The sequence below is a fragment of the Coenobita brevimanus genome, chromosome 54, assembly GCF_032717465.1.
Source record: "Coenobita brevimanus isolate Jiangsu-jjx chromosome 54, ASM3271746v2, whole genome shotgun sequence".
Classification (NCBI taxonomy): Eukaryota; Metazoa; Arthropoda; class Malacostraca; order Decapoda; family Coenobitidae; genus Coenobita; species Coenobita brevimanus.
This window is the reverse complement of record NC_137007.1, coordinates 36554353-36581298: the sequence shown is the minus strand read 5'-3', so window position 1 is coordinate 36581298 and position 26946 is coordinate 36554353. Positions and strand designations below refer to the sequence as shown.

General features: G+C 44.1%; 1 protein-coding gene across 1 annotated transcript in view; it reads left to right on the top strand.

Moving 5' to 3' along the window:
- LOC145401098 (visual system homeobox 2-like) overlaps positions 1–26428 on the top strand; it is a 91935-nt gene extending 65507 nt beyond the window's left edge. The window contains exons 4-6 of the mRNA XM_080273470.1: positions 22970–23165; positions 24312–24564; positions 26101–26428. Coding sequence (XP_080129596.1) covers positions 22970–23165; positions 24312–24564; positions 26101–26428 — 777 coding nt within the window. The remainder of the gene's footprint in view (positions 1–22969; positions 23166–24311; positions 24565–26100) is intronic.
- Positions 26429–26946: the final 518 nt, after the last annotated feature.

Here is a 26946-nt window from a genome sequence, read left to right as displayed (position 1 = left end):
GTACAGTGCAAAACAAATCGCTAAGAATGAGGCAATACGTAATTTCAAATGTTACTCAAAGTACGACTTTTGGCGATGTGACCCACGCCCCTCTGGGAAAAAGAGGTCGGAATGATGATGATGATGAAGATGATGACGATTATGAAGCCCGCGAGTGTGAATTGGTAGGCGAATGACAGTGCGATAATTACTTTCCTCGCAAAATTACACGTTCATTAAATTAGGACAGCGAAAAGGTCAACCCATTCACTACTAGGGGACTCTCCTAAGATGAATAAAATCGTCAGGAGATAGCAAGAATAAAAAAGAAATAATAATAATAATAATAATTCCTCAGACTTAAGTGGTGAAACAATTTACAGGATGGGTAGGAGAAATTGCACAGATATAATGGAGACAAAAACGTGCAAAAAAAATATATAATTAAAGGGAGAAAAGACAGGTAAAGATGGAGGGAGGGGGAAAAAATGGAGAGAATAAACTGGCATAGGAAAGCAATAAATTGGAAGGAAGACAGGGGAGAGAAGAAGGAAATGGGCAATGGGGAAAACAAACTGGTATGGGAAAACAAAGGACTGAAGGGAAGACAGGGAAGCGGAGGGAGAAAGGGAAGAAATGGGAGGGAGGGAGGGGAGAATGAAAAAAGGAATGGAATGAGAGGGTGACAAGAGAGATAGAAGGATGATGAAAGGGATGGAATGGGAAAGTAGGGAGGAGGACGGAGGGAGGAAGGAAAGAAGACAAAAACGGAATGGGAAACTGGGAGGGAAGACAAAAGGAAGGAGGAGAAATAAAGGGACGGGATGGGAGAGTGAAAGGGAAAACAGGGAGGGAGAAGAGAAGAGAGGGACGGAATGGGAGAGTGGAAGGGAAGACAGGGAGGAAAGAAGAGAGAGAGAGGCCGAATAGGTTGAAGGGAGAAAAGAACTGAAGGACAGAATAAGGGATGAGTTGGAAGACAAGAAAGGAAGAGGAAGAAAGGAAAGGAGGGAGAGAAGAAGGAAATAAGTGAGAGAGGGAGGAAAGGAGGGGAGAGGAAGGAAGGAAGGGAAGGAGGAACGGGAGAGTGGGTGGGAACTGTGACAAGAAGTATGATGTATGCAGGGTCACGGAGGGTGGAAGCGAGGGAGGGAGGAGGGGGAGGAAATGTGGTACGGGGGAGGGGTAGGGAATGAGGAAGGGGGAGGGGGAGGGAATGAGGGAGGGGGGAGAGAGAGGGATATAGCGAGGAGGGGAGAAAGGACGGGAGAAGGGATTATATGCGTGTGAAAGGAGGATGGCAGGAAGAACGTGTGACAAAGGGTGTGCGACAATGAGACTGCTGATATAATGCGTAATATATAATGAATCATGGGTGGCGGTAAGAAGAAAATTGTTTGATATTTATCCTGATCAGTTAATGGAACACATCAATAACTATCAACTCGTAAACACCACCACAAGCCTCCATTACGAGCCAACAAAATACTGAAAGAGAACAGAGAAGGTTTTCTACGAGATGGGTATATGAGAATGCTAATGGCGAAAGGAATTACGCATTATAAAAGTAAGCATATAAATGTAATGCAAGGTAAGAATGATGAAACAGGATGAAGGACAGATTAAGAACAATGACTGTAAATGTATGCAGCTTCCTACGCTAAGAATTAGCCCCTTCAATACAAATATGCCACTACATTTTTGCCACTCCTGGACGAGTTTATTCAGCTTAGGAGAGATCTAGCGACGTGGAAGGTTTAACTCTTCTATACTTTTTCCTGCCTGTTTATGTTTTATTTTAGCCTTGTTACCATCAGACGATTTTCTTCAGCTGATGGGAGGTCTCTCATGGGGAAGTGATAGGCAAGAATCTCAATTTACGTTCTTTAGCATGATGATGATGATGATGATGATGATGATGATTATCATTACTACTACTACTACTACTACTACTACGATTACTACTATTTTTTGGCTGGACCTGGTTATCCCGATGTCTGTTTGGCTATTACCACCATCGTGGAAAACTATTGGACTGAACTGCACACAAAATTTGAATAACGACGGAAGACCATTAGAGGAACAAGACTGAAGTTGGGCCGGAAAACGTATGAGGTTAAGGTCAAATGGGCGATAGTGCTCTCTTGCCGGGGTTATGGGCTCCCTGAGTGCTCTATTTTGCTCCGGCCACCACTAGACGATTTCATTCAACTTAGAGGAGACCTGTCATATTGAAGACATAAAAACACCTAATCCCGTAAATAATGTAACCAGGGAAACATTTGTGAATAAAGAATAAATTGGTTTCGTAAAAAAAAATGAAAATAAAATTCAGATCTGTTTTCTCACACTTCCAGTTTCCACGAAGCATTTTTTCGTGTTTTGCCTCGAAATATCCCCGCTGAATTTCCCGTTTTTAATATATATGATTCATCCCACTTTTTTTTATTTTCTACCTTCACTCACTGCGACATCGCTCAAATCGGATTCCCGGCTATTGCGAATTCCCTCTTTCAAATTAACTTTTCTCTGCTGCTGTCATGCCTTTTTTTCGTGGAATATGCTGGCTACAGTGTTATAGATTTCAGGAGAGAGAGAGAGAGAGAGAGAGAGAGAGAGAGAGAGAGAGAGACGTATTACCTTTAGCTCAGTAGATGAGGCATACCATGAACGAGGGTGGCCAAAGTATGTAAGAAATGGACAGAACGAAGTTTATAAAGTTAAGATGTCGCTAAGTCACTGATATACCGGTAATAGTTAAACTATCTTACTGACGATACAAAAATACAAAATTCAATACATCAGTTCAGTCTTACGTTCTTAATTTGTTTTACATTTCTCGGTAATTTCTAAAAAAAAAAAAAGTACTTGGAATGAGTGCACGATATTCTTTTAATTTAATATTCTCTCTGTTTTGATGGTATTTAGGATTCGTTATATCATTTGTGATATTTTCTCGAACCACCATATTAGGTCCCTATAATATTTCACATACAACTAATTATTATTTTTTTACTTATTTTCTTCAATGTTTTCCAATTATTATTATCATTATTATTATTATTATTAGTAGTAGTAGTAGTACTAGTATTAGTATTAGTATTAGTAGTAGTAGTAGTAGTAGTAGTAGTAGTAGCAGCAGCAGCAGCAGCAGTATCATCATCATCATCATCATCATCATTATTGTCATCATCATTGCTCTTTACATTCTCTTTTAAATTTTAACATTCAGCTTATGTTCTCATTGTTATACATTCACACCAATAAAGGAGTCTTGCTATAGTACAATCTTTCTCCATATATTTGCATTCCATCCCTTCAAGTTCTTTACTGAATAACTCTTTTCTCATTGATTCTTACTCATTCCCTTCATATTTTCTATTTATTCATTCATTTTCCATTCACTTACATTCATATCAGTGGATTTTTCGTTTTTATCATACATTCCTCATATCCATTATAATTTACCGAGAGAAATATCGCTCTTCATATATTTTTTCTCCAGTGCTTGATATTATTGTTTTCAGTCCTTTTTACGATAGCATATCCTTTTTCCCCATCCTAAATCCTCCTTGAGTTTTATCTGTAAGTAATGCCGTCTTATTCCTCTTTCATCATTTTAATTGAAGCTTTTGCCATTAACCTATTTTTCACTTATGCTCCATACTTATTCCTCGATAATTTTCATTTTATACAATCCTTTCTTATTCACTTTCATCTCTGATTTTCACAGTCACACTCGTCCCTTCATTTCTTAGTTATTTCAATCTCTTTTCGAATCTTCATTATTTATACATGTTTTTCATCAGTCAACTTATCCGGTTCCCTTGCATTCATTTCGCTTACCTTTTCATCGCTATCAACCTCATCCGTGCTCATTCCTCCTTATCCTGTATATTTTATCCATCTACAGATTTTTCGCAGTTAGTTTTTCTTCAATCCTATACATTCATTGTTCTCAGATCTGTCACTACTGAAAATTTTTATACCTTCACTAAAAGTTTTATCATTTCTCATAGGTACTTATCTAATTTTTATACTCTTTTCCAGTTTCACATACACTGATTTCATTAATTATTTCACAACAGATATATATCACCATTTCTGATACCTCTGTTATATACCATTAACTTACGAGTATTTTTAACCACCCCATATATTTCTTCCCCTAAAGCTCTTCACAATTAACTTTTCTCTTTCTCACATTTCTTTTCACCATAAATATTTCTCTTCGCCTCTTCACTTCCCATTTTTCACCATTAATTCATTTTTTCTAATTCCTTTCATTCATCCCCCTTAATATTCTGATATATATTCCAGGGTGGCGGTGACAGCTGACAATTTTACAAGTTAATTCCATGCAAAGTGATAAATTCCACCCCGGGTCATTAGTTTACTGGGGGCGCTGGTGGGGGAGATGATGAGGGATATGAATGGAGGAGGGAGAGAGAGAGAGAGAGAGAGAGAGAGAGAGAGAGAGAGAGAGAGAGTGGAAATACTGTAAATTCAAGTCAAAAGCTGCCAACACTTATCACTCTCCAGACTCAAGAAATGCCAACGTGCAAGAGTTAATATAATCTGAAACTACAATAAAACAGTCATCTAGCTAAGCCACAACGCGTGCTATAGGAAGTAGACCATTAGATTTTTACATCCTCCTACTCGCCTGGCATGCAAGGGTGATAAGAGGAGGGATATTGATAGACAGGGAGAGGTAAGTGGAGCCAAGTGGTGGAAGAGAGCTTTTACCGTACCCGTCAAAGCTAAACCAATGCGACACCAGGGGGAGGGTTACAAACAGCCACCCAGTACACTCCCATACCACCCAGTTCAACTCACATACCATATTCATACCACACCCACACCACCCACGCTACATATATACCATCAATTCACATCCCTACACCCATACCACTCAGACTACCTCCATACAACACTCATACCACCCAAACCACCAAGCACTCCTGCATACCACACCCACGTCACCCAGCCCACACCCATACCACACCGAACACCACATAACCCACACCCATATCACACCCATACCATCCAGCCCACACACAAATCGCCCATCGCATACCCATAGCACACCCATATCACCCATATCACACCGAATACCAGATAGCGCACACCCATACCACATCAGCACCACCCAGTCCACACCCAAACCGCCCAACTCACACACATACCACACCCACACCACTCAACTTACACCTACAGCAATCCAGCCCACCTGTCTTAAGTAACTAACACATTCACTCTGACCCACCATTTATCCATTTATCCATTTCTTGACACCTCCGCCCTGCAGCTAAAGCCCCACCTCCCTCCCAGCCACACACACACACACACACACACACACACACACACACACACACACAATAAGAACACAGCCCAAATTCCACATCAGTCTGCTAAACGCTTGCCTTTCTTAAAACATGGCATTACTGTACAAACCTTGTGTGAAAATAATATATTGACGCAAGCATCAGTATCCAATTTACCGTGCTATAATGTATACTGAACACTTTCTTAAGCACAAAAGTACTTCGTAACATTAAATACCAACAACCAAATATATAATAACATTTTTAATCCTGAACACAGCAAAAAGAACTTGTTATTGAGCAGAACACCACACACTGCAAAACCAAAGACCGAATTCTGGGTGGAACTGTAGGATTCGTAGCATCTCCTGCTTTATAGTTTATTATGTAAATACACAATGATATTCTAGTTTATGATCTGTATATATTTCAAGTACTGACAGAAGTCTGGGATAAAAAGATGTAACAGACCAAATAAATCGCTAAGGAAGAGATGCTACGTATCCAGGGCTCCTAAAATACGACCCTAAAATCGACGACTGTACTCACCAAACTGCCGTGCCGAGACGAGTCAGGTGCATAAGGAGTCAGCACACTCACCTGTAAATAAACACAAAACCTTTTAATAATGTCACGTGAGTTATTGCACTTTATCAAAATATTGGAATATTGATAATCTGGCCTCTCCATTATCAGTTCATTAACATATTATTGAACAAGGCATATCGTACGTCACATCACCTATAAAGCAATAAAATGTGCTTCCTAATGATTACACGTGTATATGTACAGATTATGTAGGCAGAAAATAATGAATACGTTAGCGACCAATTTATTTGCGCGCGCGTGCGCACACGCACGCACGCACACGCACGCACACACACACACACACACACACACACACACACACACACACACACACACACACACACACACACACACACACACACACACACACACACACACACACACACACACACATACACACACACACACACACACACACACACACAAAGAACCTGAGATGAAAACGGTTCACATGATCCAATTTCATATGCAGAGTAAACACATAAACACACAAGATTTCACATGCAAATTAATGACTACAGTCACATCTACTAAATTAAATAAACACAGCACCACACACGGTATAATTTGTGAGGAGGGGGGCAGAGAAGAGGACAGCGTGGAGGAACAGAAGATGAGTACGATGAGAGAAAATAAAGAAATAAAGAAAAGGAAAGGTTTGTGTATAGAAGAAAAAGTAATGACGAAATCAAAGGAAAGATCCTAGTAAAAGAAAAGAGGAGATTAAAGAAATAGCCGACAAATCGAGGACGCATGAAGAAGGGAGAAATTGTTGAGAAAGAAGGATGGAAGGAAACAAGGATGGAAGGAAAGAAGGAGGGAAGGATGGAAAGAAAGAAGGAAGGGGGGACAGTGATGTAAGGAAGGAAGGAAGGAGGGAAGGGGTAGGTGGGAGAGTTGTAAGAAAGACAGGAAGAAAGGAAAGAGGGAAGGAAGGAACGGGCTGGGGTTTAAAGAAGAGAGGAATGGAAAGATTTGAGTAAGGAGAGGAGATTTAAGAGAGCGATTACGAATGCAGGGAGCATGAAGAACAGGGATGGTCGGGAGAAGGAAGGCAGGCAGGAAGAAGGGAAAGAATGAAGGAAGGGGGATATGAGAGGAAGAAAGGGAAGGAGGGAGAGAAGAAAGGATGAAAAGGAAAGAATCAAGGAAGGGAGGGGTTGGGTGAGATACAAGGCAGAAAGGGAGGGGTTGAGGAAAGGGAAAAGGAGGTTGGAGTGGGGGTGGAGGTCGTAATGGGGGTAAGGGGGTGGAATAAGGAGCAGTAGGGTAGGGAGGGGATGGCTCGGTCGGCCGCCGTGGTCTGTCAGAGAAATATTGGGGACATTACCCTTGATAGCCGCTGGTATGGGCCCTCCCCAGGCCTCTCCCACGGGGCCAAATCACACGCCCCCTTTCACCCTTAAATCCGATTGGCCATAAGGGCGATATTGGCCGCGTCGGAGCCCCCAGAGGGATACGCCCTGCTGGTGCCCCTTGATGCCCCGTATGATTAATGTAGTATTAAATATCCCTTCCAGGCGCAGATATTAAATGCTCATTCCTCCGCCGGCCGCTCGCAACGCCGCCGCTAACACAATGATCAAATTTGTATCGATAGACCATTACGGCGGGAAGGGGAGGAATTAGAGTGCATGAGTGATGCGAGTTAGGCCATCAGGGAACGAGAGTTATGCTGGGTGGCGCCGGAGACAATGGCTCGTATTCCCGTGAGCTTCCAGGCAGTATTCTCATCGGTTAGGCTCCCTAGCACATCTTCCTTACCAGTTTATCTCTGATATGTTCAAACACACACACACACACACACACACACACACACACACACACACACACACACACACACACACACACACATACACACACACACACGAGAATAATACGATGTAATAAGCAAAAGAAACCACTAAGGAAGACGTGTGAAAACCCTCCTTAATTTATATGAATACGGATCCAAGAGGCTTTCTAGTACCTCTCTTACCAGTTTATTTGTGTTTATGGCACGTCAGTATTATCGTTTCTGTTATGCAATCCATGATGGAAGTAAAGACAAAACATCACACAAGAGGACAGTAAGGTGCGGTATGCATATTTAATCGCTAAAGAAGAGGTAGTGCAGACTTTTACCTTCAACATTGCCTAAAATTGTCATCTGTCCATCTTCAGTGCTGAGCTGTAACAAAAGATTAACACAAGAAAAATGGTGCCAGTCTCGGGGAAGTGCTATGGAAAGGATGGAGCCCGGTAGCATTGTCTCATTCTGCCAACGTGATATAAGCCACAAAAAAAACGAAAATCCTGGCCAAGTTAATGTGAAGTGAGCGTAGCAAGCCATCTAAGCTGACGAAACTACAGGACAATGTGAGTTACGCTCCATGTCTCACCATTTCTTGAGCACCCATACCTTACACCTGGCTGAGATAGTGACGTGGCTGAGATAGTGACATGGCTGAGACAGTACAGATAGGAGGGCATCGTTAAGAGCCGAGGCGATCTGGGTAACTAACCACTGTGCACTTTAACTTGTCCTAAAATTCCTATCTCTTCACCTTCCCTGCCTAGCTATAACAAGAGATTAACACAAGAATATGGTACTAGTCACTATGAAATGTTTTGGAAAGGACGTACATTCAATAATAAGTATGGAGTAGGAGGGGGCCGAGGATATTCTAAAGGATCAGTATAGCTCATGACGTTACAGGGTAGTTAATCTGTTGTAATCTGGATGGCACCTGCTACTGAGTAGGAAATGTCAAGCAGAGGCTATGTATGGCCTCCTCAAGAAACCAGGTGTATAAACGTGGGGTAGTGTCACCTGAAATTTTCCTTCTCTGGTGCTAAATAATTTCGCGAAGTGTGCATCTATACTTTCTTGATCGACTGTACAGCTGAAGAATTGTCTTATCATGCCGTTATATTGCAGGAAATACTCTCTCTCTCTCTCTCTCTCTCACACACACACACACACACACACACACACACACACACACACACACACACACACACACACACACACACACACACAGTAAGTATTCCACGTCCCCCCCGCCACTAAATAACACTAAACAAGAAGTTAGCAAGAACTCACATAAACTTAATCGCCTTCTTGTTGGGTCTGCCTGAATTTGCATGAACGGTGTCCTGAGCGAGCTTGGGTACGAAGCCACTGTCGGGAGGAGAGGAGGTGAGAGGAGAGAAGACAGGAACCGAAGAGAGGATAGGAGAGAAGAAGAGAGGAAACGAAGAGAGGACAGGAGAGGAGATGAGGGTAAAGAAGAAGATAGGATAGGAGAGGAGGTGGGAGGAGAGGAAAGAAAAGAAGAGAAGAGGAGAGGAGAGGAAAGGTGAGAGGAGAGAAGAGGATAGGAGAGAAGAAAGGAGAGAGGAGGAGAGAAGGGAATGGAGAGGAGAGGAGAGGAGAGGAGGGAAAGAAGAAGAGGGGATAGGAGTGGAGACGAGGGTAGGAGAGAGGAGGGGAGAGGAGAGAAAAGAAGACAGGAGCGGGAGGGAAAGGAGAGAAGAGCAATGAGGAACGAAACGAAAGGAGAGAAGACAGGAGAGTAGAACAAGTAAGGGAGGAGGGATGGAGAAGAGGGGAAAGATCGGAGGGAAGCAAAGAAAAGAAACGAGAGAAGCAGAGAGAGAGAAGAGGAAGGAAGAAGAAAAGGAAGAAAGAAAAAAGCAAAGCAGAGACAAAGAAATGAGAAAAAAGGAGGGAAAAAGAAGGAAAAAGAAAAGAGAGACGAAGTAAGGAGGGAAGAGGAGAGAAGATGAGAAGAGAGGAAAATGGAGAGAGAATGAAAACAGTGAAAGGATAGGAAAAAAGGGAGGAGGCAGAAAGAAGAAAAGGAGGAAGATGGGAATGACAGGAGAAAATCAGAGCGAGGAGAGGAGGAAAGAAGAGAAGAAGAGGAAAGGAAAAAAGCATAACAGCGAGGAAAAAGGCCAGCTTAAGAGATTAAGGATGGTAAAGAAGTATACATGAGAGTGGGATGTGGGAAATGAAGGAAAGAAGGAAATGTGGGAAAGCAGAGGGAGGAGGGAAAGGACGGGAAAGAGGGAAAGGAGGGGAAGGAGGTAGAGGAAGGGGAAGGAGGGAACGGAGGAGAAATTGGCAAAGGAGAGAAAGGAGGTGTGTGTGAGAAAAAGAGTAAAGGAGGGGAAGAAATGTGGCCAAAATGTCCCCACTTTATGACCATGCTGAGGGGTGTAGGATACAAGGGGTGATGGGATGTGGATGGAGAGGCGAGAGGGTGAGAGGTGTGTGAAGGGAGGGGAAAAAGGTGGAGGTTAAGCGGTGAGGGGGGTGTGGTAGGAGGGGTGTGAAGGAGGAGGGGGTGAGAGGGCGAAGGATGTGTGGAAAGAGGGGTTAGAGAGTGAGGGGTGTGTTGGAGAAGGGGTGAGAGGGTGAGGGGTGTGTGGGAGGTGGGATTAGAGTGGGAATGTGTGAGAGAACGGGATCAGAATGAAGGGTGAGAGGATGCAGAGGTAAGTAGTTTGTGGGAGGGGGGAGAGGTGCAGAAGAGAGTAAATGGGGAGAGGGTAAGTAAGGGAAGAGAAATAAAAGAGTAAGAGTGAAGGGAAGTAGATGAGTAAGGAGTATGTTTAAGTGGGCAAGGAGAGATAGAGAGGTGAGGGGTATGTTGGGGGGTTACGAGAAATAGAGGGGTGAGGGGTACGTATGAGTGAGGTGAAATGAAGGGGTGAGGGGTACGCATGAGGATGAGTGGAGATGGAGGAGAGAGGGGAGATGGAGGGAAGAGGGGGGAGGGGCAGGGCCATCTCGCTCTTATTGAATTACCCAAACTTGATTCCGGGAGCCTCAGTGCCCGCCAAGCCGCAAACCCCTCGTTAAGTGAGCCGGGCTGCCGCGCACACACACACACACACACACACACACACACACACACACACACACACACACACACACACACACACACACACACACACACACACACACACACACACACACACACACACACACACACACACACACACACACACACACACACACACACACACAGAATACATTACATGATCATCCAAACATCCATTACATATCTATAACTGTAACATACATAATGTCACAAGCATAAACGTACAGTGCATACTGAAACTGCTTATCTCATCCTCACTTTAACATGCAAAAAATATACCAAAACGAATCTTACTCTTGAAAAAAATAAATAAAAAAGGGAAGGGATGAGAAAGAAAGAGATGGGTTAGGAAGAAGCTGATGAGGAACAGAACGTAGGGTGAGAAACAAGAGTGAAGATACAAGAACACTGAGGTAGCCTTCTCTTTCCACTTTAATGCTTCAATGTCTTAATCCTTCTCGTGCCATAAGAAGCTTTTGCTGCTGTTTATATTACTCTGAAGGAAATGGGAAGGAAACGAGGAGTATGGAAGAAATGGTAAAGAGAAGAGTAAGAGACAGATGAGCTGCTATGAGAAGTATAAAGGAAGGAATGAAAGAATGAGGGAACAAGGAGAGGGAAGAAGAGAAGGCAGAAAAGGAGGATAGGGAAGAAGTGGATGAGAGAGCAAAGGAAGGAAGACAGGGAGATGAAAACAAACAAAACGACAGTGGTGGGAAATGGAAGCAAGAGTGAGTGAAGCCGAGAACAGACGAAGGGAAGGAGATACTGGAGAAAGAGGAAAGGGGGAGGGAGCAGAGACGGAAACAAGGGAAGGAAGGCAAGGAGATGGGATCGAGTGAATAAAGGAAGGTGGGAATGAGAGATAAGGACCACAGATTAGTCCACGAGAGGAAGGAGAGGGTGTGTGGGAAAATGGGATGCAAGGAAGGAGGGTGAGGAATGGAAGGGGAGAAGGAAGGGAGAGGAGTGAGGGGAGAAGAGGAAGGAGGGCCAAGGATAGAGGGTGGGGGAATGAAAATAACATTGACGGAGAGTAGGGAAGGAAGGGGGAGGAGGAATAGAGTAGCAGGGAGGTAGGAGAGTGAGAAGAAAGAAAGACTAGGTTAAAGGCATGGAAGAAAGTGGTGTAGAGAATGGAGATAAGAAGAAAGGGGATGCGGGGTGAAGTGAAAGAAAGAAGGATGAGAGATAGAAGGGGCAGAAGGAGACACAGTTAGGAGCCATGAAGGAAAAAAAAGCAAGAATAGAGAGGAAGAAAATGAACTATAGACATGCGAAAGAGGACATGTAAGAAGACTACTACGTCAAATGTGTATAGGCAGTAAACTATGTCAGAAGAAGATGAAAACTGAAACCAGAGAAGACACAAAAAAAAAAAAAAAACAGAAAAGAGGGTTTGCCCCCCACCAATAAATAAATAAATAAATAAATAAATATATAAATAAAGAAAGAAACAAATGAGAAGAGAAATGATAGCAGGATGGGATGAAGTCTACCAGTAAGTGGGAGTCAGGAAGCAAGCGTGAAGAAGAAAATATGAAAAAGATAATGATAATCAGTATATCAAACACAGTCTTGAGAGTAATAAAACGAATTACAGAGCGACTGGAAAGTAACGTGTTCATAAGGCAGTAAAAATAAATGAAAAAATAGACCTCATTTTCATTTTGGTGTTCTCTCGTAAGTAGAGTACAAACCGTGTTCTCGATTTACCCCTGTTTCATTTCCTTTTCCTTCTCCAATACTCCTCTGCATATTAAGGATGTCAGAACGTATACTACCGCAAAATAAAATAAATAAGAAAATCACACTCAAGATCTCTGTCGTCGCTGTTGTGTTCTCTTATTTACCCCAGTGCGGGATTGTATGCAAGAGCGCGTGGGGATAATTTTAGGGCAGAATTTTTGCTGACTCTGGTATTCTCCACATCTTCGCCAGCGTCCTCACTTTCTCATATTTTTGCTGAGTAACCAAAACATTGAAAAGGGAAGCAGGAGAGGAGTGTTGGTGGGACCTGAAGGAGATGGCAAGAGACAAATATTGGTGGAGAGAGTTCATCGAGGCCCTATGCATCTCGTGGGGTGCCACAGGAAATGATTGATTGATTGAACCAAAACATACAGGATGATCCATATATAACGCTCCCACTCCACTGGGCGATTTATTGTGTTGCGGGGACGGCTCAGTACAGTGTTATCAATGCTTGTCCTACATCATTTATTCATTTCCTACTTCCACTGCCATACCCACGCCCTTACCAGCAGACTGATCTGTCCCTGCACCATGTTACGATACTCTCAGATGAGTTTCTAGTGGAGTGGTATCAACGGACCATCCTGTAGATCAATGAATATCAGCAACGTTCATTGTTAATAATCGTAGGTCAGTGCTCTTCATCAGTGGCGGGGTGTTCAATATAAGACGCAGATAATATACTGAACATACAGACAAAAATGGTTCTCTATTACAATTATAGTCTCAGTTCATTTCCTATATACAGATCCATCTCTCGATGAAGGAATGAAAAGGCGAGCGTATGTACAACCGAGGACAAAAATGCGCCAGATTTTCACCTCTTCTATTTCTCACTTTAACAATAATGCTTAATACGTCTAAGCTGGGAGCGGCTTGTCATGTTTCTCCCCTCACAGACAATTCTATTTGATACGTAGTGTTGAGGAAAGTGACGGACATGCCCTACGTATGAAGCAGACGCAATGGAATAGTAGGCAGACTTTTATCCTCAACGGTATACGAGTACCTGACTACTTTCCATCAAATCCACTGTACTTTCTTCCACTTTCATATAATTTATTACCAGATTATGTACAAGAAGTTCTATGCGCAATATTCTAAGCCGCATAGAAAGCTTTGTAGCACCTCGTCTTATTTTGCATCTTAAACCTTGCCATTCTCCCGTACATTATTTGTTTTAACGTCACTGTAGTTTGCATCAAATCTATACAAGAAGATGCCGAGGTGCAATGTGAGGAATAAATTACTATGGAAGAGGAGTTACGAAATCATCAAAGTCTCTCAGAATACGACCCTAAACGTGGAGGTTCACCAACACCATCACACATCAGTAGCTACCACGGTGGAGAAAAAGGCAAGTTAAAACCGTTAAGTAAATTCATTCCTGCTATACCTGTTCCCTCTAGTATGAAGGTGTAAGTTGAACAATACCATTTTTAAAGAGTGGGGTGGAGAGGTATATGAGAGAGGGGGGTGTGAGTTGGGAGCAGGGCAGTGAAATGGCGGGGGACAGGGCGATTTGGAGGCGATTTGTTTGTGGCCACCCCAAACGGGATTGAGGCGTCTGGCAATAGATAGATAGATAGATAGTAATTAAGGAAGCACGACATGGTACTGAAGGGTTAAAACGGTGCAGTCAAGCCGTCCACCACTTCAGTGCACCCAACGTCCAGCAGCCCACGCTCCTTTCACTTAGCCTGCACCTTATTGTGGCCACGCCCCCTACTTACGACCCACTTCCCCGCCTCGCCTCGCCCCGTATTGGTCATTACTCATCAGCGCGGCACACCGGGAATGCTTGGAATGGCTTGGAATGGCCTGGAATGACCCAACTTCACCCCTCATCCCCCCCTCACCCCCGTCCAAGGACCCTGGCCAGTTTTCAATTACGAGGCGGTTGGGGAGGGCGGGTGTGAGAAGAGGAGATGTGGGAGGGGGATGGTGTGGGTAGGGGAAGTGTGGGGACGAGAAGTGTAAAATGGAGGGGGGGAGATATGGGGGAGGGTTGGTTAAGTAGGGGTGTGTAGGAGGGGGGTGTTAGTGGGAAGAGTGTGGAAGAGGGAGGGTGTACGGGTAAGTGTGAGCCGGAGGTGTAGCGACGGGTATAAGTAGGAAGGAGTGAGATTACGGGGTGCAAAAAGGAAGGGGAGTTGAGAGGGAGAGTGTAAGAGGAATGGGGAGGCGAGAGAGAGGCTGTACAGTATGGGGAAGGGGAGGATAGAGGGAGGATATCAGTTGGAGAACAGGTGAGGGGGAAGGTGTAAGCTAGCAAGGAAAATGAGAGGAAGGGGTGTTAGTGGGAGTGGGACAATGTAAGTGGGGGAAAGGTGAGAGACAGGTTGTAAAAGACAGGAGGTGATGAGGAGAGTGTAAATGAGAGTAGGTGGTGAGAGGAGGGGGATGTAAATGAGAGGGAAAAGTGAGTGGCAGGGTTTAAACAACGTGCAGAATACAAAGGGAAAGCAAAGTATCGGAATCAGTAATCTTATTGAGGTTGTCTATTACAGAGATAATTATGACTATGGTATCTGATTCTATGAGAGCTGGCGCAGACCAGAGGAAGGTGAAGGGCTGCCATCAGGGGAACCCGTTTGCTCCACGCTGCATGGAAAACATGTGTAAAATGGAATATAATGATGATGAATGATGGCTAGATTCACGAACAAACACATCATCACTTCCGTCTTTTTACATGAGAAGCAGTAAAAAGGAAAAATGGGGACTCCATTTCGTTTCCTGCTTGCCACAACAAATCTTAATTATGACAGGGAATTGGCTGTTAATCTGTTTGTGTGGCTGGGTTCAAAGTGTCGGGGGTAAGAAAAGACAAATATCAGGGTGTCAGTGGTGAGAAAGTATAAATATCAGGGTGTTAGGGGGAAGAGGATAAGGATCAGGACATTGGACATGAGAGGATAAGGATCAGGGTGATGGGGTGTGAAAGGAAAAATATCAGCGTGTCAGGGGTGAGAAAGAGTGAATATTAGTATCAGGGGTGAGAAAGGATGAATATCAGGGTGTCAGGGATGAGGAAAGATAAATATCGGGGTGTCAGGGATGAGGAAAAAAGTATCAGGGTGTCAGGGGTGAGGAAGGATAAGTATCAGCGTGTCAGGGGTGAAAATAGAAGTTGATAAAGAGGTAAAAAGGACGGTGCATGAGAGAGGACAACAGGTTCAATGATAAGAAGAACTGGGCCAAGGAATGCTAAGGGTCAGAGAGCTTGGAATGAGGGAGGTTTAGGGTCAGGGTGAAAGTGATTAAAGGACAAGGGGACAGGGTGAAGGGTTTAGAACTTTAGGGGTTTTGAGGGTCAGGAGCAGGGGTTAGGGGTTAGGGATCAGGAGTTTGGGTCGGCGGATGAAGGAAAACAAAGCGAAAGGACTGGGCACTATGATGAGGGGTTAATGTGATAGGGGTCAGGGTGTTAAGGGTTTGGGTATTACGGTCAGAGGGCAGAAGTGGTGAAGGTTGACGGTCAGGAGATCAGGATGACGTGATTAGAGTTTAGTGGGATTGAGAACTTAGCGAGATTATGGGTTAGTGCGCTAGGGGGTAAGGGTATTAGGGGTTGAGATCACGGAGCTGAAGTAAAGGTCAGTGGATCACGGGCCGGGTCCAGTGAAGACAGGAGTAGGGGCATCAGGGATAGGCGAAAGAGTAAGGGGTAAGAGGCAAGATGAATCAGACGTGAGGAACGGTGACGACATTGTGTATTTGAAAATATTAGTAAGGTTAAACGTTTACGCACGAGAGGTCAAACTAAAACTAATTAACACTGTCTTCGCTGGCAAGAACAAAAAATAAAGGCATCATCGAACCGAAACGATTAGTTGAGATTGTTTCTAATCCTTTCACAGATAGAGGTCTCTCCTACGCTGAATAAAAATTTTCTGGAAGTAGTTAAATTAAGTCATCATAATGCTGGGATTAAAGGTGAAGGTATGAGAGGAGAAGGACGAGGAGGTCAGAGGTGATGGAGTTTAAAAGTTCAGGTTGCTGAGAGATACTGATAGAGATATTGATAGGGATAATGTGGGAGTCGGCGGGATAATATATATAGGTTTAGGAGTTAGAGATAAGAACGGCGAAGTTAGGATGGTAAAGGTGAGGGAGTGAGGGATGAGAACTAGGAAGTGAAGCGTGAGAGTGTTAAGTGCCAGAAAAGTGATGGGTTAGGGTGGTAGATTCGAGGCAGTGAAGAATGAAGGTGTTCGAGTTGGGGAGTAAACGATTAGGGTGTTAGGAGTGAGGGCCGTGAGGAAAGGTGTGAGACGAGGGAGGGTATGGAAGTAAAGGGTGACGATATTAGGAGCAAAAGAATGAATAAGAGTGAGGGATAAGAGAGACTGGAGAGGTGAGCTAGCATGCTGGGGAAAGCGAGGGTGTGAGAAGGGAAGAGCTGGCGAGCGAGGGTGCGGGGATGATAAGAAGGGGGGATAAGGAGAGAGTGAGGGATGAAAGGAGAGAGAGACAGATAAGATGAGGGAGTCAGCAAGGGTGACAGGAGATTCGAAGGTTAGGAGGCGAAAAGGGTGAAAGTCCAAGGGTGGGGGAGCTAAGGTAGGATAAGGAGTTCAAGAGTGAATGAAGGAAGGAGAGCTCGAGATTAAAGAATGAAAGGAGAGGGAAGGAGGGTTCGAGTTTCAAGAGTGAGGAGAGAAAGCCAGAGTGAGAAGTTTCAAAGGTAGAGTTTTCAAGAGCAATGATTTCTAGAGCAAGAGGTTCAGTGGGGATGAAAATAAGAGAGGTATAGAAGTTCAAGGCTGAGGCAGGGGGGTTCAAGTTTATAGGAATCATGGGTAAGGTGATCGAAGATAGGAGGTTCACGGATGAGGAAGTAACTGAGGTAATGCCGGGTTTGAGGGTTAAAGGTTCAAAAGTGTGGAGGTTAGAGGTGTGAGGGTTCAAGGGTGAGGAAGTGGGGTCAAGGGGTTCATGGGTATGGGGATCAAAGATAAGAGGTTCAAGTATAAAGTGATTAATTGCGGTAAAGAGGGGGTTGAAGATTAAGAGGTTCAAATGTGTGGAGGTTAGAGGTGTGAGGGGTGAGGGGGTGAGGAAGAGGGGGCGAGGGGTTCAAAAGGGGGGAGAGGGGGTTGGTGAGAGACGCGGGCCAGCAGTCTTTATTACGAATTACTGCCCCCAGAGCCATTAAACCCACCTCGGGCCCGCCAAATTGACCCACCCTAAATAACGCGCCTCTTAATATACACCAGCAGACGCCGCGCTAATTGACTTATTGCTGGCGGGGGCACGGCGCTGGAGCCAGATGGTGGAGCGCGGTGGAGGTGGTGGGGAATGTGGGCAGAGGGAGCGAGGTGGGGGTGGGAGCTGGTGGAGGATTGGAGTAGTGTGTGTGTGTGTGTGTGTGTGTAATTCACCGGGTCGGTCAGGATCACTTGATGGTCGTGATCGTCAGCTTTTACCCTCCCGGAAGGGAGCTGAGAGCTCATATAGTCCGATCTAAGGGCAAGGCTGTGACCTTCACACACCCACCCCCTTGCTCAAGGGGGACAGTAACCACCCACTTCGTCAGTGAAACTTTTCGCAACCTGAGCGAGGCGCGAACTCCCGTCCACCAGTTGGCAAGCGAGAGCGTTACCACTGCACCAGCGAGCGGTGTGTGTGTGTGTGTGTGTGTGTGTGTGTGTGTGTGTGTGTGTGTGTGTGTGTGTGTGTGTGTGTGTGTGTGTGTGTGTGTGTGTGTGTGTGTGTGTGTGTGTGTGTGCGCTTGTAGATAGTGAAGTGAGGCGTATAAAGTATGGATAGGGCGTGTAGAGTGGTGCAATGAGGTGAGGAACAGCGTGGATGGAGAGGTGAAGCAGGGTGTGTGTCGCAAAGGTTGAAGCAAGGTGTGGTGGAGGAATTAGGTGAGTGGAGAATGGAGCAGTGTGCGTAGGGTGGTCGATAGCTGTAGTAGGGTGTAAGTACAAAGGTAAAGAATAGTGGGGTCTAGTGTGTGGAAGACTGAACCGAAGTGTAAAAGGTGTGGACGGACAGTGTAGATTCAGAATGCGAAAAGAACGTCAGAATGGTTCGTTGTATGAATTATGTGGAAGTGGAGTTGGAAGAAGACAGAAAGGGAAACGGTAGAAAGGAGGACAAATGATAAAAGATGGGATGGTGAAGGAAGAGATTAGAAGACAGTGAGCAGTAGTCCATGAACGAGAGGGAGTGGATATGTGGAGTCTTGGCTAGCTGGAAGTAGAGTTATCAAGAAGGGTGTGAAAAGGAAGCTGATTATGAATGGTGAATGCATAATGATTAAGAGAATTTGGTAGAAAGGGTAAAGTAGGGAGCACTAAGGTGGATGAGTGGATAGAGGTTCAGGCGGATGGATAGGAAGGAGGGACAACGAAGCTGGATGGTGCATGAGGGTGTGAGGGAGCAGAGGGTTGGAGTCTGCATGCTTGGGAGTGATGAAGATTTTAGATGAAGATTAATGAGGTTAGCGGAAAGAGGAGAACGAAGCAATAGGGATAATGAGTGCATGAGCGGATAGTTCGAGAAATGAGGGACTGGAGAAGAGCGGGGAGAGGAAAGAAGCGAGAGATATATGGAAGAAGCAGAAAATTTTGCCAATGGATAAATCTAAAGGAATAATGTTACAAGGAAAAAAAAAACGAGAAATTTTTGAAGTTATGCACATCACAAATTTCCAAAAACTCTTTAGAAACAGACAGAAGTAGACACAGTATGTAAGAAAAATAAAACTTTCAATCACCAGTTTTAACATTAACATCTTGAATCCGGTGACAAATTATTTAATTCACTCCTGTTATCCTCAGACGAGTTACTTCACCTTCAGGGAGATTATTTTATTAGTGGAGGGATACATATATAGCCTAATTATACTCCTCTACTACAAATCCTTCCTAAATTAAATAAAATCGTCAGGTAGCAGCAAGAATAAACTAATAAAGAACGTCACCCAGATTAAGGGATGTTGAGTATATCAGTTTACAAATGCGTGTTTTCATGTGTCCCTTCGCTTCATCTGGTTTCTTCTTATTCCAATTATTTATCTTTTGAGTGATTTTGTTTGCGCAAGCAGTTAATGTTGCATTTCCCTTACACGGTCTTTCTGTATGTTTCTATCAGCTTCCCTACGATCACTGGATTTCTAGCGTATTCCTTCTATGGCACGCGATTTCTAGCCTACTTGCCCTTCTAGTCTTGTTCCAGTTTCTCTCTCTCTCTCTCTCCCCTGCTGCCGCCCCATTACTGTCTGTAAGCATCAACAGCATCATCAGTCATCACACCTCACCACACTCCTCCAGTCACCCAGTGGCCTCACAAGGAGTAAGGAGAAGTGAAACAGAAAGTGAATAATAAAGTCTAAGCAGAAAGGGGTGAAGGGAAAACGTACCTACAGATGAGAGGGTGGGAAAAAGGGTAAAAAAAAAAAGGGGGGGGGAATGTGAGAAAGGATTATGATGAAGGACACAAGGGGTTATCAGAGGAGATTGAAGGGGAGGGAAGAAGTACGAAATGAGTTAAGAGAGTGAAAGTACGTAATGAAAGAGTGGATGACGAAGAAGAGGAATATCGGAGGAGATGAAAGAGAAAGGAAGTGGTACAAAGACACAGAACAAAGAGAAGGAGTAAAGTGAGAAATGCATAAGAGAGTTGTAAGAGTGGCAATCAAAAGATGGGGGATGAGGAAAATGGGGAGATATCAGAGAAGACTGAAGGGGAAGGAAGTGATATCAAGAGATGAGTGGAGATGAAGTAAGGAAGTGAATCAGAGAACAGACTGAGCAACAGTGGCTGCAAACGAGTGGATGGAGGATGAAGTAAGGGGATATCAGAGGAGGCTGCAGAAGGAAGTGGTTTCAGGAGACAAGTGTAGTAACTGCAGAAAGAAAAAATGTGAGTATGCGAAGAGAGTGAGTGAGGTTGGCTGTCCAGGGGTGGATGATGAGACATATCACTATTAGGGGAAAGTAGAGGGAATGGAAACACTGACTGCTACCATTACACGATTAGTTTTACCTCTAGAACTCCTGTAGTATATGAAGTCTTTCCTAACCAAGATGAAATTGTCCAATAGCAAGAAAAAAAAAAACAAGGACGTCATCGCCTTGGGTGGGTGGGATGTCAAAAGTGATGAGTTGGAATGAGGGTGAAAACTAACATGGCTGTCTTATTATCTCCCCAATACAACAAACTTTCCGCTCTCTCGTGATTACAATACTTCGCCAACACTAATTACAGTTAAAGTTTACTAATAAGGAAAAACAAGAAAGAGAAAGTTTAAATTAATTCCCGGGTTAATACCAAAACAAGGGAAGAGGGTCATTCTCCTGAGCCTGACAGGGAATCTCTCTTGACCTGTTGTGGTTTGGTTTGGCCCCTTCTGTCTTAACGAAATTTCGTGCATAATGAACAAACGAACCAGCAACACTAAAACAACTATTTCAAACAGGCTATATAAACATACATACATATACAGTATATATATATATATATATATATATATATATATATATATATATATATAATATCTATCTATCTATATATATATATATACGGGCATACTATCTATCTATCTATCTATCTATCTATATATGCGTGTGTGTGTGTGTGTGTGTGTGTGTGTGTGTGTGTGTGTGTGTGTGTGTGTGTGTGTGTGTGTGTGTGTGTGTGTGTGTGTGTGTGTGTGTGTGTGTGTTCAAATAAATCCATTTGTAGTATATTCGCAAATGAATATTTATGAAACATATTTTCACCATAAGTATGCACAGTTACTCATGGGAGGATATTAGTAGGCTAAGGCAGTTATAAGGCGATCATTATCTAATTCTGGGTGATGCTGTTGATGCTGTTGTGGACATTCATGATGCCAGTGCCAGCACGAGGGCAAGGAAAGGCGTGTAAGGGCTGGTGAGTGGGTGTAAAGGATGGTGATGGTAAATGAGGGCTGGTGACGGTAACAGTGGGCTGGTGAGGGCAAATAAGGACGAGTGAAGGCGAGGAACGACAACTGAGGGATGGTGAAGGCGAGCGAGGACTGGTGAGGGCAAGTGATGGCTGGAGAATGGAAGTGAGGGCTGGTGTGAGTGCTCCACACCACAACCAGCACCTCACACTCCATTGGGTGCAGTCAGGGCAATAACTGTCCGGTCATGTCTTCTGCCGCAGGGGACAAGGGGTGTAGGAGGGAAGGAGAGGGAGGGGAAGGGAGAGATGGTATGGGAGGAAGGGAGGGAGAAGAGATGGGATGTAGGAAAGACGATGGAGGGGAGAGAGAGAAGGAGAGAGAGAGAAGGAGAGGGAGGAGAGATAAGGAAGGAGAGGGAGAGGTGGTAGGAAAGGAGAGGAAGGGGAGGTAGGGATGGAGAGGGAGGGGTGGCAAGGCAGGAGAGGGAGGGAAGGCTAAAAAAAAAAAACGGGGGAGAGACGGTCAACTTAAGGAGGAAGAAAAAAAAAAAGCTGAAGATGAAACACAATTAGATGAAGAAAAATGGTGTGTGTGTGAGAGAGAGAGAGAGAGAGAGAGAGAGAGAGAGAGAGAGGGGGTGGGGGATATAAGCAGAACAAAAGAGCTGAAGATTTTACAACAGGGAGAGGCGACAACAAAGAGGGAACAAGAGAGAGAGCGACTTTATTCACCCTAACAGAGTACCCAAGTAACAAACATGCTAATAAGGCTATAACTAACCCAGATAAAGTGTGAAGAGGCAGAGGATAATGTGACTTAGGGACCCTAGAGACTCTCCCCCAACCCCTCTATATCATTCTGGCGAGCAAGTCTTCAGCTGAATTTAATCGTCTTGAGGCAGCATGAATGAAATGCGAAAGCGTCATCATAGTGAAAGGTTAAACGTCTTCAGCACCGTGACGTCTCTATCAATTCACTCTGTTCCGACCACAGGTTTTCATTCACAGCAGAGGTAAACATCTCGTAGTGATGGGGTTTGTAACAGTGTCTATCATCCCCTCATTTTTTTTTCTTCCCTTTATTACTGCCACCAGACTATATCTCTTTTCTGCTTGGGGCAGACATACCTAATCAAAGGGTTAGCACTCTGCACTCCCGCCTCCACCTGCTACTGCATTTACATTGTGGTTTATATTTGTACGAAACATCCAAAGAATTTCCTGCTTCCGTGTGCGTAGAATCAGAACAAGCAAACATGAGATTAAAAGCAATTCGTATTATTATTTAACCTTTCTTTTTAAAGTAAAATTTCACAACCGTCTGTGAAGTAACTCGCGCTCCTTGTGCTGTACTTTCACTCACAAGAACACAATTTCAGTATGAGAATATACTTCATCCGCTCCCTGTTTATTAATTCTCCATCTTAAGTTAAGGTAGGCAACAGGAAGTGCAAACCTATTAGATCTTTACCTATTTCATGATAACTCCTTGCACATGGTTCCAAAATTACTATGTATGAAACTCCTAATTCCCTGGTTCCCTGTTTCCCTCGGCAGGTATGGTTCCAGAATCGGCGAGCTAAGTGGCGCAAGACGGAGAAGACGTGGGGTAAGAGCACCATCATGGCTGAGTACGGGCTCTACGGCGCCATGGTGCGACACTCGCTGCCCCTGCCCGAGGCGATAGTTAAGAGTGTGGAGGCTGGTGAGGAGTGCCCGGCGCCTTGGCTGCTAGGTATGGGTCAAAACGGAGGTGAGTCCACCTGGCGCCACTTGCCCCCAGCACCCACCACTCCGCCTCAGCCTTACCCACCATCAACAGTCGTGGTTTAGCAGCGAGGTGATCACTCGGGCATAGATCTGTAGTTCATAAGAAGGGACAGACAGATCAAGTATCGACACACATATGCACACAGGGAAGGATGGGATTGAAGGACACGATACACTAGAGGTGAAGTGCAGTCAACCATACGATTGAATCACATCCACAAAATACAGCTTTATCACCGGCTTAATCCAGTTAATACTTATGAAAGGAAATACAACACCAGAATATATAAAGATATCATGTATCCATTGTGTAAAATGCGTCCGACTAATTTTAATTATAAACAGACACTAATAAATCTTAAAGTAAATTTGTCAACGCAATAGCACAGTCATTTGCGTCTCACCTGATACTGTTCTAGGGTTGCCCGTTGCAGGAGAGTCTGAAACAACTGAAATAATGGTGGTTCTGTTCTGGGTCACCTGTGTGAACCCGGGTTGATATGGGTTCATATTCTAGCAGCCTTCATAACACCTCTTCCTTGACCATTGCTTTTGTCTGCTGCATCTTGATATTTTCTGTATATCGTATAATACCTATATCATTGTATCACTGATATACCAGACGATGCTGAAGTGCAATGCGCTGAATAAATCACGAAGGAAGAGGTGTTAATCTCTTCATACCCACTCAGAATACGACCCGGGGTGTGGGGCGGGGGTGAGGGGAGTCAGTTGTGTGCCGGGGCGTGGTGGGGGCGCGGGGGGCAGGGCGCCCGGCTGGGGGATCAGTGTCCATCACATTAGCACTGACCTGACCTCCTCGACTGTCAGTTATTTTGTCCTAACTGGACCTCCTCTGCTGCTATTTATCTTTCCCCAACACTGTCTAAATGTATAATTATTACAGTTAAACATTTTAATCAACAGTATACTTCGATAATGACTGGCCAAGAATAAATTTTCTTTTTTCACTAACATCGAGTGTTATAGTGACATTAAGTGCTATACAAGGATGAAATCAGTATCCGTAATCATGTATCATGCAGTAATCAATGTGCAAGGAAAAACTAGAGTGAGAGTCAGTCCTATCCCAACCTTGCTTGCTTGATGACAACGCGTGTACTTACAGGGATGCACCGCAAAAGTATGGAAGCGGCACAACAGCTACAGAAGGAGGACGGGGAGAAGGGTGACAAAGAGAACGAGACCAGGGAACACGAGGACAAGCAAGACCTTCACCCGGGACACGCGGAGGGAGGGGGAGGAGCAGAGGGCGATGGAGATGATGGGAGCGATGGGGATGATGGAGGTGACTCGAGTGAAGAGGAGCCAGGGGGTGATGCACCGGAGGTCAAACCACAGCTGCCCCAGGAAGACTTCAGGTCAGTTCTGTAATTGGGATACATCCGTTGCCCAGCTGCTCAGTCAGGCGATATAATTAAAAAATCTAAATGCTTATCAGACTGACTGAACAAGATGTGAAGTCAGTGTATTCAGTGTCACAGCAGAGAAATTTTATTAATGCCTTTTCATGGGAACTTTAAAAAACAACGTTACATCGCCAAAAAATATTAGTAACAAATATCTTCAAGTAAAAATATACGTAGTTCAGGACTTATGCAATATATGACTAACTTATTCGTATACATAACTAATCATATCACTTCCCTTTCACACTGAATTTATAAACTTTTCTTTAGCACATACTTTTCGCTTCGTCCCTTACCATATTGATTTTCAGTAAGGCAACAATGCCATACCCAACATATACCACTGGTCTTTGATAAAAACCTCTTTTTTTTTTTTTTTTTTTTTTTTTTTTTTAAAGCGCAAACAAACCACAGTTCTACCATCAGTCCTCCTTTCAAAGTTTTTCTTGCGTTTAGCTATTAATTAGATTTTTTATTATACTATCCATTTTCTTGATGTAGTGCTGGTTTCAGTTGACTGCACCGAGTGGCAAATCAAATGGTTTACTGTAATCTAGAAAACCACTTACAACGGTGGGTAGTAACCATACAGTACAACCACAGAACACCTGGTGAATTAATGCGCTCCAACTCAGACGGGGCCAGCAAGGGTTTATATCCGATGGGTAGTTGAGGTTTATTATTCAAATACTGCCACTCAAGGGCTAATGAGGCTGACCATCCCTACTTTAAACGTTGGGCATGAGTAGTCCATCCCTTTCCCCCTACGTTCCTGATGAGGCACGAAGGGGTTGGGTGATGGGTAAATGGACCACACACTCAAATAAATTTCCGTCAACCTCCAACACCATCATGATTCTGTTTATATTTTAATCACAGTAATTCGACTATAACATCAAAAGTTTCTGTGACATACATTGTAACTACCAGTTATTAGTACAATAACTGTACTAACAGAAAGTGATGTAGGAGTATTAATGTCAATGGCAAAAGAAAGTATGAATTATATCCTCATAAAAATGGATCATCTTAGGATAAGGGTCTTGCTAGGGAGTAAGTACAGATCGTATAGCCTGGGAGCTGTTATAAGGCAAACCATGGTTCGGATATCTAAGCACGGAAAGGACCATTAACAGTGGTGAGTGGGTTATGATAATGATGCTGACGATAATGCTGACGACGATAAAGACGATGTATCATTTTCCTGTGTGTGTGTGTGTGTGTGTGTGTGTGTGTGTGTGTGTGTGTGTGTGTGTGTGTGTGTGTGTGTGTGTGTGTGTGTGTGTGTGTGTGTGTGTGTGTGTGTGTGTTTTAAGAATCTTCAGAATCCATGGCTATGTTTTCTTAGATACAATCGTTTAAGCAGTTTCGTTAGAAATATACGACATATTATTCGAGCTATGTGAATCTCTGTGACGTGTTTGGTAGAAGCTGACGTGTTATGATGTGTCGTCTATTTTGCCACTCATCCTATGTATTGGTTGGCAGATCCAGTAGCATCGCGGCACTGCGGCAGAAGGCTCAGGAACACAACGCCAGGCTCCTGCAGAACATACCACCCTCCGACCCCCTCGCTCCACCTCCCCATTCCGCTGCCCCACCACCCCCGCCCCTTGCAGCCCCGGCACAGGATGCCACAGCGGCCTACATGCAACACGCACAAACGCTGCACCACCACCAGCAACAGCAGCAACAACAATTACAACAACAACAACGACAGCAACAGCAACAACAGCAACAGACAATGGGAGCGCCACCCCAACCCCCACCACCCCCACCCCCTCGCCCTCACCCCTTGCATCAACCGCTATACTGAGGTGACAAGTGAGAAAGGTCAACTTTTTTGTTCTTGCAACAGCCACACAAATGTATTCATCTTGGCCATGGCCTCTCCTAGTCTGAGAGTCAAAAACAGTCTGCAGTAACCCTTGCGTTCATCAGGAATCAGTTATTTTATTCTTGCTACCGCCAGGCAGTTACATTCAGTCGGTGTCATTTCATCATCTAAAGGGCAACTCAGTATAAGCTCTGATCCATTCTTATATCTCATTCAGACCTCTTGTCACCCTTTTAGATTATAGTAATCTGGCTACCGTGAGACGATTTTTTGTTTTTTTGATGAAGGATACCTTGGTCATTAAATGTATATTGGTTAATTACGTACGCGCAGATAGACCTGTGAGGCACTGCCAGGATTTCAGGGGGCTTGAATGGCAAGTAAGTGAATGTCAGGCCTTCTCCACTGCGCATGCCGTTGTTGAGTCTCCTTCTTTCGTACTATCTGTTTTCGTGTTTTCTGGGTCGTACCTCACCCAATCCTCAGATGAAAGAAAG